Raw genomic sequence first — 13,590 nt, 5'->3', positions numbered from 1 at the left:
TTTTATATGTGGAAATGTTCATATTTGGAAAGGGTAAATACTTTTTCGCGATCAGGTAATTTCATATATGTTCTTTTTACCGGGTTTAAAGATTCAGAAAATTGTCATGTATTTTCGCGAAATTTTTCTAATTTATGAGAAAAAGCAGTGTACATGGATATAGTGAAGAGTGTGCGCAATGCCATTTTTGTGCAATTCTGGGATGTTTTTTTAAGTAAAAATAAGTCGACATGTACATGGTTTAGTGATATTTTAATTAAATGATAGTTATTTTGTGAATTTTATGTTAGTAGGAATTTGGTATACGTTTAAGTTGAAGTAAACGTGCATGGAAATAATTTAAATATTTGATACTAAGTATTTCTAATGCTTGCGGTATCAATTCGTTGGTGACGTGTATAATGTAATAGATGATTTAGAGGTAAAAGTTTTTGGATATTTTATTTATTTTATATGTGGAAATGTTCGTATTTGGAAAGGGTAAATACTTTTTCGCGATCAGGTAATTTCATATATGTTCTTTAAAGATTGAGAAAATTGTCATGTATTTTCGTGAAATTTTTCTAATTTATGAGAAAAAAGCAGTGTACATGGATATAGTGAAGAGTGTGCGCAATGCCCTTTTTGTGCAATTCTGGGATTTTTTTTTTAAGTAAAAATAAGTCGGCGTGTACATGGTTTATGTGTATGTGTTATTTTGAAAAACGCGTAAGGAGTATGGTATTGCGCACTTTTTCCCAATTTTGCAGTGAATATTTGTCATGATTAAGCAGTTTTGTTAGATAAAATTTCTAGCATAAGTGTAATTCGGCTAGTAGATTGTTGGAATAAGTGTTCAGTAGATAAAAAGAAAAGAAACATGTCTTTACTTCGTGAAGACAAAATGGCGGCGGGAAAAAAAATAGAGGGTTGCTGTAGGAGAGTTGGTCGCCAAATTTGGTTTAGTGATATTTTAATTAAATGATAGTTATTTTGTGAATTTTATGTTTGTAGGAATTTGGTACACGTTTAAGTTGAAGTAAACGTGCATGGAAATAATTTAAATATTTGATACTAAGTATTTGTAATGCTTACGGTATGAATTCGTTGGTGACGTGTATAATGTAATAGATGATTTAGAGGTAAAAGTTTTTGGATATTTTATTTATTTTATATGTGGAAATGTTCATATTTGGAAAGGGTAAATACTTTTTCGCGATCAGGTAATTTCATATATGTTCTTTTTACCGGGTTTAAAGATTCAGAAAATTGTTATGCATTTTCGTGAAATTTTTGTAATTTATGAGAAAAAGCAGTGTACATGGATATAGTGAAGAGTGTGCGCAATGCCATTTTTGTGCAATTCTGGGATGTTTTTTTAAGTAAAAATAAGTCGACATGTACATGGTTTAGTGATATTTTAATTAAATGATAGTTATTTTGTGAATTTTATGTTAGTAGGAATTTGGTATACGTTTAAGTTGAAGTAAACGTGCATGGAAATAATTTAAATATTTGATACTAAGTATTTGTAATGCTTGCGGTATCAATTCGTTGGTGACGTGTATAATGTAATAGATGATTTAGAGGTAAAAGTTTTTGGATATTTTATTTATTTTATATGTGGAAATGTTCGTATTTGGAAAGGGTAAATACTTTTTCGCGATCAGGTAATTTCATATATGTTCTTTAAAGATTGAGAAAATTGTCATGTATTTTCGTGAAATTTTTCTAATTTATGAGAAAACAGCAGTGTACATGGATATAGTGAAGAGTGTGCGCAATGCCCTTTTTGTGCAATTCTGGGATTTTTTTTTTAAGTAAAAATAAGTCGGCGTGTACATGGTTTATGTGTATGTGTTATTTTGAAAAACGCGTAAGGAGTATGGTATTGCGCACTTTTTCCCAATTTTGCAGTGAATATTTGTCATGATTAAGCAGTTTTGTTAGATAAAATTTCTAGCATAAGTGTAATTCGGCTAGTAGATTGTTGGAATAAGTGTTCAGTAGATAAAAAGAAAAGAAACATGTCTTTACTTCGTGAAGACAAAATGGCGGCGGGAAAAAAAAATAGAGGGTTGCTGTAGGAGAATTGGTCGCCAAATTTGGTTTAGTGATATTTTAATTAAATGATAGTTATTTTGTGAATTTTATGTTTGTAGGAATTTGGTACACGTTTAAGTTGAAGTAAACGTGCATGGAAATAATTTAAATATTTGATACTAAGTATTTGTAATGCTTGCGGTATCAATTCGTTGGTGACGTGTATAATGTAATAGATGATTTAGAGGTAAAAGTTTTTGGATATTTTATTTATTTTATATGTGGAAATGTTCGTATTTGGAAAGGGTAAATACTTTTTCGCGATCAGGTAATTTCATATATGTTCTTTAAAGATTGAGAAAATTGTCATGTATTTTCGTGAAATTTTTCTAATTTATGAGAAAAAAGCAGTGTACATGGATATAGTGAAGAGTGTGGGCAATGCCCTTTTTGTGCAATTCTGGGATTTTTTTTTTAAGTAAAAATAAGTCGGCGTGTACATGGTTTATGTGTATGTGTTATTTTGAAAAACGCGTAAGGAGTATGGTATTGCGCACTTTTTCCCAATTTTGCAGTGAATATTTGTCATGATTAAGCAGTTTTGTTAGATAAAATTTCTAGCATAAGTGTAATTCGGCTAGTAGATTGTTGGAATAAGTGTTCAGTAGATAAAAAGAAAAGAAACATGTCTTTACTTCGTGAAGACAAAATGGCGGCGGGAAAAAAAATAGAGGGTTGCTGTAGGAGAGTTGGTCGCCAAATTTGGTTTAGTGATATTTTAATTAAATGATAGTTATTTTGTGAATTTTATGTTTGTAGGAATTTGGTACACGTTTAAGTTGAAGTAAACGTGCATGGAAATAATTTAAATATTTGATACTAAGTATTTGTAATGCTTACGGTATGAATTCGTTGGTGACGTGTATAATGTAATAGATGATTTAGAGGTAAAAGTTTTTGGATATTTTATTTATTTTATATGTGGAAATGTTCATATTTGGAAAGGGTAAATACTTTTTCGCGATCAGGTAATTTCATATATGTTCTTTTTACCGGGTTTAAAGATTCAGAAAATTGTCATGTATTTTCGCGAAATTTTTCTAATTTATGAGAAAAAGCAGTGTACATGGATATAGTGAAGAGTGTGCGCAATGCCATTTTTGTGCAATTCTGGGATGTTTTTTTAAGTAAAAATAAGTCGACATGTACATGGTTTAGTGATATTTTAATTAAATGATAGTTATTTTGTGAATTTTATGTTAGTAGGAATTTGGTATACGTTTAAGTTGAAGTAAACGTGCATGGAAATAATTTAAATATTTGATACTAAGTATTTCTAATGCTTGCGGTATCAATTCGTTGGTGACGTGTATAATGTAATAGATGATTTAGAGGTAAAAGTTTGGATATTTTATTTATTTTATATGTGGAAATGTTCGTATTTGGAAAGGGTAAATACTTTTTCGCGATCAGGTAATTTCATATATGTTCTTTAAAGATTGAGAAAATTGTCATGTATTTTCGTGAAATTTTTCTAATTTATGAGAAAAAAGCAGTGTACATGGATATAGTGAAGAGTGTGCGCAATGCCCTTTTTGTGCAATTCTGGGATTTTTTTTTTAAGTAAAAATAAGTCGGCGTGTACATGGTTTATGTGTATGTGTTATTTTGAAAAACGCGTAAGGAGTATGGTATTGCGCACTTTTTCCCAATTTTGCAGTGAATATTTGTCATGATTAAGCAGTTTTGTTAGATAAAATTTCTAGCATAAGTGTAATTCGGCTAGTAGATTGTTGGAATAAGTGTTCAGTAGATAAAAAGAAAAGAAACATGTCTTTACTTCGTGAAGACAAAATGGCGGCGGGAAAAAAAATAGAGGGTTGCTGTAGGAGAGTTGGTCGCCAAATTTGGTTTAGTGATATTTTAATTAAATGATAGTTATTTTGTGAATTTTATGTTTGTAGGAATTTGGTACACGTTTAAGTTGAAGTAAACGTGCATGGAAATAATTTAAATATTTGATACTAAGTATTTGTAATGCTTACGGTATGAATTCGTTGGTGACGTGTATAATGTAATAGATGATTTAGAGGTAAAAGTTTTTGGATATTTTATTTATTTTATATGTGGAAATGTTCATATTTGGAAAGGGTAAATACTTTTTCGCGATCAGGTAATTTCATATATGTTCTTTTTACCGGGTTTAAAGATTCAGAAAATTGTTATGCATTTTCGTGAAATTTTTGTAATTTATGAGAAAAAGCAGTGTACATGGATATAGTGAAGAGTGTGCGCAATGCCATTTTTGTGCAATTCTGGGATGTTTTTTTAAGTAAAAATAAGTCGACATGTACATGGTTTAGTGATATTTTAATTAAATGATAGTTATTTTGTGAATTTTATGTTAGTAGGAATTTGGTATACGTTTAAGTTGAAGTAAACGTGCATGGAAATAATTTAAATATTTGATACTAAGTATTTGTAATGCTTGCGGTATCAATTCGTTGGTGACGTGTATAATGTAATAGATGATTTAGAGGTAAAAGTTTTTGGATATTTTATTTATTTTATATGTGGAAATGTTCGTATTTGGAAAGGGTAAATACTTTTTCGCGATCAGGTAATTTCATATATGTTCTTTAAAGATTGAGAAAATTGTCATGTATTTTCGTGAAATTTTTCTAATTTATGAGAAAAAAGCAGTGTACATGGATATAGTGAAGAGTGTGGGCAATGCCCTTTTTGTGCAATTCTGGGATTTTTTTTTTAAGTAAAAATAAGTCGGCGTGTACATGGTTTATGTGTATGTGTTATTTTGAAAAACGCGTAAGGAGTATGGTATTGCGCACTTTTTCCCAATTTTGCAGTGAATATTTGTCATGATTAAGCAGTTTTGTTAGATAAAATTTCTAGCATAAGTGTAATTCGGCTAGTAGATTGTTGGAATAAGTGTTCAGTAGATAAAAAGAAAAGAAACATGTCTTTACTTCGTGAAGACAAAATGGCGGCGGGAAAAAAAATAGAGGGTTGCTGTAGGAGAGTTGGTCGCCAAATTTGGTTTAGTGATATTTTAATTAAATGATAGTTATTTTGTGAATTTTATGTTTGTAGGAATTTGGTACACGTTTAAGTTGAAGTAAACGTGCATGGAAATAATTTAAATATTTGATACTAAGTATTTGTAATGCTTACGGTATGAATTCGTTGGTGACGTGTATAATGTAATAGATGATTTAGAGGTAAAAGTTTTTGGATATTTTATTTATTTTATATGTGGAAATGTTCATATTTGGAAAGGGTAAATACTTTTTCGCGATCAGGTAATTTCATATATGTTCTTTTTACCGGGTTTAAAGATTCAGAAAATTGTTATGCATTTTCGTGAAATTTTTGTAATTTATGAGAAAAAGCAGTGTACATGGATATAGTGAAGAGTGTGCGCAATGCCATTTTTGTGCAATTCTGGGATGTTTTTTTAAGTAAAAATAAGTCGACATGTACATGGTTTAGTGATATTTTAATTAAATGATAGTTACTTTGTGAATTTTATGTTAGTAGGAATTTGGTATACGTTTAAGTTGAAGTAAACGTGCATGGAAATAATTTAAATATTTGATACTAAGTATTTGTAATGCTTGCGGTATCAATTCGTTGGTGACGTGTATAATGTAATAGATGATTTAGAGGTAAAAGTTTTTGGATATTTTATTTATTTTATATGTGGAAATGTTCGTATTTGGAAAGGGTAAATACTTTTTCGCGATCAGGTAATTTCATATATGTTCTTTAAAGATTGAGAAAATTGTCATGTATTTTCGTGAAATTTTTCTAATTTATGAGAAAACAGCAGTGTACATGGATATAGTGAAGAGTGTGCGCAATGCCCTTTTTGTGCAATTCTGGGATTTTTTTTTTAAGTAAAAATAAGTCGGCGTGTACATGGTTTATGTGTATGTGTTATTTTGAAAAACGCGTAAGGAGTATGGTATTGCGCACTTTTTCCCAATTTTGCAGTGAATATTTGTCATGATTAAGCAGTTTTGTTAGATAAAATTTCTAGCATAAGTGTAATTCGGCTAGTAGATTGTTGGAATAAGTGTTCAGTAGATAAAAAGAAAAGAAACATGTCTTTACTTCGTGAAGACAAAATGGCGGCGGGAAAAAAAAAATAGAGGGTTGCTGTAGGAGAGTTGGTCGCCAAATTTGGTTTAGTGATATTTTAATTAAATGATAGTTATTTTGTGAATTTTATGTTTGTAGGAATTTGGTACACGTTTAAGTTGAAGTAAACGTGCATGGAAATAATTTAAATATTTGATACTAAGTATTTGTAATGCTTGCGGTATCAATTCGTTGGTGACGTGTATAATGTAATAGATGATTTAGAGGTAAAAGTTTTTGGATATTTTATTTATTTTATATGTGGAAATGTTCGTATTTGGAAAGGGTAAATACTTTTTCGCGATCAGGTAATTTCATATATGTTCTTTAAAGATTGAGAAAATTGTCATGTATTTTCGTGAAATTTTTCTAATTTATGAGAAAAAAGCAGTGTACATGGATATAGTGAAGAGTGTGGGCAATGCCCTTTTTGTGCAATTCTGGGATTTTTTTTTTAAGTAAAAATAAGTCGGCGTGTACATGGTTTATGTGTATGTGTTATTTTGAAAAACGCGTAAGGAGTATGGTATTGCGCACTTTTTCCCAATTTTGCAGTGAATATTTGTCATGATTAAGCAGTTTTGTTAGATAAAATTTCTAGCATAAGTGTAATTCGGCTAGTAGATTGTTGGAATAAGTGTTCAGTAGATAAAAAGAAAAGAAACATGTCTTTACTTCGTGAAGACAAAATGGCGGCGGGAAAAAAAATAGAGGGTTGCTGTAGGAGAGTTGGTCGCCAAATTTGGTTTAGTGATATTTTAATTAAATGATAGTTATTTTGTGAATTTTATGTTTGTAGGAATTTGGTACACGTTTAAGTTGAAGTAAACGTGCATGGAAATAATTTAAATATTTGATACTAAGTATTTGTAATGCTTACGGTATGAATTCGTTGGTGACGTGTATAATGTAATACATGATTTAGAGGTAAAAGTTTTTGGATATTTTATTTATTTTATATGTGGAAATGTTCATATTTGGAAAGGGTAAATACTTTTTCGCGATCAGGTAATTTCATATATGTTCTTTTTACCGGGTTTAAAGATTCAGAAAATTGTTATGCATTTTCGTGAAATTTTTGTAATTTATGAGAAAAAAGCAGCGTACATGGATATAGTGAAGAGTGTGCGCAATGCCATTTTTGTGCAATTCTGGGATTTTTTTTTTAAGTAAAAATAAGTCGGCGTGTACATGGTTTATGTGTATGTGTTATTTTGAAAAACGCGTAAGGAGTATGGTATTGCGCACTTTTTCCCAATTTTGCAGTGAATATTTGTCATGATTAAGCAGTTTTGTTAGATAAAATTTCTAGCATAAGTGTAATTCGGCTAGTAGATTGTTGGAATAAGTGTTCAGTAGATAAAAAGAAAAGAAACATGTCTTTACTTCGTGAAGACAAAATGGCGGCGGGAAAAAAAAATAGAGGGTTGCTGTAGGAGAGTTGGTCGCCAAATTTGGTTTAGTGATATTTTAATTAAATGATAGTTATTTTGTGAATTTTATGTTTGTAGGAATTTGGTACACGTTTAAGTTGAAGTAAACGTGCATGGAAATAATTTAAATATTTGATACTAAGTATTTGTAATGCTTGCGGTATGAATTCGTTGGTGACGTGTATAATGTAATAGATGATTTAGAGGTAAAAGTTTTTGGATATTTTATTTATTTTATATGTGGAAATGTTCATATTTGGAAAGGGTAAATACTTTTCGTGATCAGGTAATTTCATATATGTTCTTTTTACCGGGTTTAAAGATTCAGAAAATTGTTATGCATTTTCGTGAAATTTTTGTAATTTATGAGAAAAAAGCAGCGTACATGGATATAGTGAAGAGTGTGCGCAATGCCATTTTTGTGCAATTCTGGGATGTTTTTTTAAGTAAAAATAAGTCGGCGTGTACATGGTTTATGTGTATGTGTTATTTTGAAAAACGCGTAAGGAGTATGGTATTGCGCACTTTTTCCCAATTTTGCAGTGAATATTTGTCATGATTAAGCAGTTTTGTTAGATAAAATTTCTATCATAAGTGTAATTCGGCTAGTAGATTGTTGGAATAAGTGTTCAGTAGATAAAAAGAAAAGAAACATGTCTTTACTTCGTGAAGACAAAATGGCGGCGGGAAAAAAAAATAGAGGGTTGCTGTAGGAGAGTTGGTCGCCAAATTTGGTTTAGTGATATTTTAAATTAATGATAGTTATTTTGTGAATTTTATGTTTGTAGGAATTTGGTACACGTTTAAGTTGAAGTAAACGTGCATGGAAATAATTTAAATATTTGATACTAAGTATTTGTAATGCTTGCGGTATGAATTCGTTGGTGACGTGTATAATGTAATAGATGATTTAGAGGTAAAAGTTTTTGGATATTTTATTTATTTTATATGTGGAAATGTTCATATTTGGAAATGGTAAATACTTTTTCGCGATCAGGTAATTTCATATATGTTCTTTTTACCGGGTTTAAAGATTCAGAAAATTGTTATGCATTTTCGTGAAATTTTTGTAATTTATGAGAAAAAGCAGTGTACATGGATATAGTGAAGAGTGTGCGCAATGCCATTTTTGTGCAATTCTGGGATGTTTTTTTAAGTAAAAATAAGTCGACATGTACATGGTTTAGTGATATTTTAATTAAATGATAGTTATTTTGTGAATTTTATGTTAGTAGGAATTTGGTATACGTTTAAGTTGAAGTAAACGTGCATGGAAATAATTTAAATATTTGATACTAAGTATTTGTAATGCTTGCGGTATCAATTCGTTGGTGACGTGTATAATGTAATAGATGATTTAGAGGTAAAAGTTTTTGGATATTTTATTTATTTTATATGTGGAAATGTTCGTATTTGGAAAGGGTAAATACTTTTTCGCGATCAGGTAATTTCATATATGTTCTTTAAAGATTGAGAAAATTGTCATGTATTTTCGTGAAAGTTTTCTAATTTATGAGAAAACAGCAGTGTACATGGATATAGTGAAGAGTGTGCGCAATGCCCTTTTTGTGCAATTCTGGGATTTTTTTTTTAAGTAAAAATAAGTCGGCGTGTACATGGTTTATGTGTATGTGTTATTTTGAAAAACGCGTAAGGAGTATGGTATTGCGCACTTTTTCCCAATTTTGCAGTGAATATTTGTCATGATTAAGCAGTTTTGTTAGATAAAATTTCTAGCATAAGTGTAATTCGGCTAGTAGATTGTTGGAATAAGTGTTCAGTAGATAAAAAGAAAAGAAACATGTCTTTACTTCGTGAAGACAAAATGGCGGCGGGAAAAAAAAATAGAGGGTTGCTGTAGGAGAGTTGGTCGCCAAATTTGGTTTAGTGATATTTTAATTAAATGATAGTTATTTTGTGAATTTTATGTTTGTAGGAATTTGGTACACGTTTAAGTTGAAGTAAACGTGCATGGAAATAATTTAAATATTTGATACTAAGTATTTGTAATGCTTACGGTATGAATTCGTTGGTGACGTGTATAATGTAATAGATGATTTAGAGGTAAAAGTTTTTGGATATTTTATTTATTTTATATGTGGAAATGTTCATATTTGGAAAGGGTAAATACTTTTTCGCGATCAGGTAATTTCATATATGTTCTTTTTACCGGGTTTAAAGATTCAGAAAATTGTTATGCATTTTCGTGAAATTTTTGTAATTTATGAGAAAAAGCAGTGTACATGGATATAGTGAAGAGTGTGCGCAATGCCATTTTTGTGCAATTCTGGGATGTTTTTTTAAGTAAAAATAAGTCGACATGTACATGGTTTAGTGATATTTTAATTAAATGATAGTTATTTTGTGAATTTTATGTTAGTAGGAATTTGGAATACGTTTAAGTTGAAGTAAACGTGCATGGAAATAATTTAAATATTTGATACTAAGTATTTGTAATGCTTGCGGTATCAATTCGTTGGTGACGTGTATAATGTAATAGATGATTTAGAGGTAAAAGTTTTTGGATATTTTATTTATTTTATATGTGGAAATGTTCGTATTTGGAAAGGGTAAATACTTTTTCGCGATCAGGTAATTTCATATATGTTCTTTAAAGATTGAGAAAATTGTCATGTATTTTCGTGAAATTTTTCTAATTTATGAGAAAAAAGCAGTGTACATGGATATAGTGAAGAGTGTGCGCAATGCCCTTTTTGTGCAATTCTGGGATTTTTTTTTTAAGTAAAAATAAGTCGGCGTGTACATGGTTTATGTGTATGTGTTATTTTGAAAAACGCGTAAGGAGTATGGTATTGCGCACTTTTTCCCAATTTTGCAGTGAATATTTGTCATGATTAAGCAGTTTTGTTAGATAAAATTTCTAGCATAAGTGTAATTCGGCTAGTAGATTGTTGGAATAAGTGTTCAGTAGATAAAAAGAAAAGAAACATGTCTTTACTTCGTGAAGACAAAATGGCGGCGGGAAAAAAAAAATAGAGGGTTGCTGTAGGAGAGTTGGTCGCCAAATTTGGTTTAGTGATATTTTAATTAAATGATAGTTATTTTGTGAATTTTATGTTTGTAGGAATTTGGTACACGTTTAAGTTGAAGTAAACGTGCATGGAAATAATTTAAATATTTGATACTAAGTATTTGTAATGCTTGCGGTATGAATTCGTTGGTGACGTGTATAATGTAATAGATGATTTAGAGGTAAAAGTTTTTGGATATTTTATTTATTTTATATGTGGAAATGTTCATATTTGGAAAGGGTAAATACTTTTCGTGATCAGGTAATTTCATATATGTTCTTTTTACCGGGTTTAAAGATTCAGAAAATTGTCATGTATTTTCGTGAAATTTTTCTAATTTATGAGAAAAAAGCAGCGTACATGGATATAGTGAAGAGTGTGCGCAATGCCATTTTTGTGCAATTCTGGGATGTTTTTTTAAGTAAAAATAAGTCGGCGTGTACATGGTTTATGTGTATGTGTTATTTTGAAAAACGCGTAAGGAGTATGGTATTGTGCACTTTTTCCAAATTTTGCAGTGAATATTTGTCATGATTAAGCAGTTTTTTTAGATAAAATTTCTAGCATAAGTGTAATTTCGGCTAGTAGATTGTTGGAAGAAGTGTTCAGTAGATAAAAAGAAAAGAAACATGTCTTTACTTCGTGAAGACAAAATGGCGGCGGGAAAAAAAAATAGAGGGTTGCTGTAGAAGAGTTGGTCGCCAAATTTTCGCCGAAAAAACGCCAAGTTACCATAATGTAAAGATCAACCAAAAACATTCCAGAATTGCACAAAAATGGCATTGCGCACTCCCTTTATCCATGTAGACATGAACCTATTTTCACTTAAAAACTCAGAGAAAATTGACAAAAATTCAATTCTTCTTACTATTGTAAAAAAGCGCCAAACAAATAAGTGGGCGATTCTGCACTTTACCGGAAAAATTAGAGAAATCTAAACAGAATTGTAGGTACCTAATACTTTTGAAAACTACAAATCTTAAAAATATTTTCGCAAACAAACAAAATAAATTACGGATTTTTATAAATATATTTCTAATGCGATTACAGCGGCAAAATTTTGGTTATCTCTTTTGGGACATTTTTTTACAAGCATTATTAAATGCTCAGCTTAGGCATATTTTAAAACCGTTTGAATTTTTGAATATTAAAATACCACAAAAAGACGTTTGACTACCTTGGCAATAGCAATGCAATACAAGGTTAAAGTTTCTGATCATATTAGTTATACAGCTATGATTATTAACTAGAGATCCGATACTAGTTTCGTTTTAAGGAGAAAAACAAAAGTAACTCTAGAACATTTCATGACTAAATACAAACCCTTGCATGGTTCAGCATCAATTTCCAGCTTTTCAGGCTGTTTTGACTGACGAATGTACCATAAGTATGCAAAGAATATTGAAGCTAAGCCCAAAACAAACGGAATGCATTCGTAAACTAAATCTTCCATGACTAGCTAACTACTTGTTTCGGCGACGCTAACGGTGTGTCCATGTGAGCAAGTCACAAACATTGGAGTTGAGCTATTTTGAGTTTTACTAAGATGAATTTAATTCCTAAAATTATAATCTAAATTTGAAATCTAATCTGAGGCAGAAAATTGTATTTTTTAACCTTGGTAATAAAATTCTATTTTTTATCACACTCAAAAGAAATTATTGATATGTGCTCTTATTTTTATAGCATCAATGAGTTACTTCAGGTAGACAGGAGCCAGTAGAAACAACACCGACTCTACCGGGATACGTAAGGAGAAAATTGTGTAATAGATTTTTTTTAATAAATACAGACATTTCTTGATTGCCATTCACAACTATAGAATAATCAGTTGATGGCCCAGGACTAAAAACAATATGAATAAAGCAAACAGTTGAGGTATCTGGTACAGTGTGGCAAACTGCTGCTATTCCATAGCGATCAATACATGACAAAATATCATTAGAACAATTAATTTTCAAATCATTATTATACATTTCATATTCTTTAAGGCTTTCACGCAAAGCTTTCCGTAAATTATGGCACTCGCGGGCAGTTTTTTTTTTTTTTTTGCATCGGGATCTTCTCGTACAATAGTGCTACCTTTTGAACTGTATACAGATGGATAGTCTTTAAATATCGATGGCACTGTATTTTCTTTTAATCTACGCACATGAAGTGGAGCAGACATTAAAATTCCATTTTTAGGATCAAATGCTGAAGCTTCAACTTTAAAATCATTTTCCTTGAAATGTAATTCACAAACCTTATGAGAAAATAAATAAAAAAAAAAAAAATTTAAAAAAAAAAAAAATACTTATGTTAATAGAAGCTTAAAAATCAGAGGGTTCATTCTGAGCATTTGTAATAAAGAATATTCATTTCTCAGATAGAACCAGAGAATATCTGCAGTGATTAAAGCTCTATTTCAACACTTTATTTTTGCATATCCTGGTTTGTGTAACGAAATATTATCATTTAAAAATTTCAGAATGAACACCTTTCTATGTAATTAGAATCCACACTGTTAATTAATAACTCTACTTTACTTACTTTTGAACTCTTTTTGGGTGAAAAGTCTTTCCGTTGGATTGCAGAAAGCCACTCTATCTTCAAATCTTCATTTTTAGGAAAGGAGAATACAGACAATTTTGGTCCTGTTGGGTAGTTTCCCTTACATAATGGTACACAGCATCTATCCGGCATTTCAGTAACTGAAATGTTTCATATTTAAATCAATATATAAAAAGGAGCAAATAGTGTATAGTTAATGGCATGTAAAATTTAAGAATAAGCTGTGTTAGCTTGTATTATAACATCAAATTTATACAGGAAAAAATATAAATAAATAAAATCATAAAAAATCTTTTATTCTGAAACAGATCAGGTTATATCATATAATTATGCAAAGCCCATTTGTTCTAGGCTGATGCAACATTATTAAGAAAGAAATTATACATAGC

At 30.2% G+C, this 13,590-nt stretch overlaps 1 protein-coding gene across 1 annotated transcript in view; it reads right to left on the bottom strand.

The window, feature by feature from the left end:
* LOC118185165 (transducin beta-like protein 2) overlaps nucleotides 1-12,159 on the bottom strand; it is a 59,087-nt gene extending 46,928 nt beyond the window's left edge. Inside the window, exon 1 of the mRNA XM_035354976.2 lies at nucleotides 11,972-12,159. Within this exon, the coding sequence (XP_035210867.1) occupies nucleotides 11,972-12,101 (130 nt within the window). The 5' untranslated portion in view covers nucleotides 12,102-12,159. The remainder of the gene's footprint in view (nucleotides 1-11,971) is intronic.
* Between the last annotated feature and the right edge of the window lie 1,431 nt (nucleotides 12,160-13,590).

The sequence above is a fragment of the Stegodyphus dumicola genome, chromosome 4 (genome assembly GCF_044657685.1).
Source record: "Stegodyphus dumicola isolate Sdum_Otavi_A_Nest chromosome 4, ASM4465768v1".
Taxonomy (NCBI): Eukaryota; Metazoa; Arthropoda; class Arachnida; order Araneae; family Eresidae; genus Stegodyphus; species Stegodyphus dumicola.
Note: the sequence above shows the minus strand (reverse complement) of the source record. Positions and strands in the feature narration are given on the sequence as shown.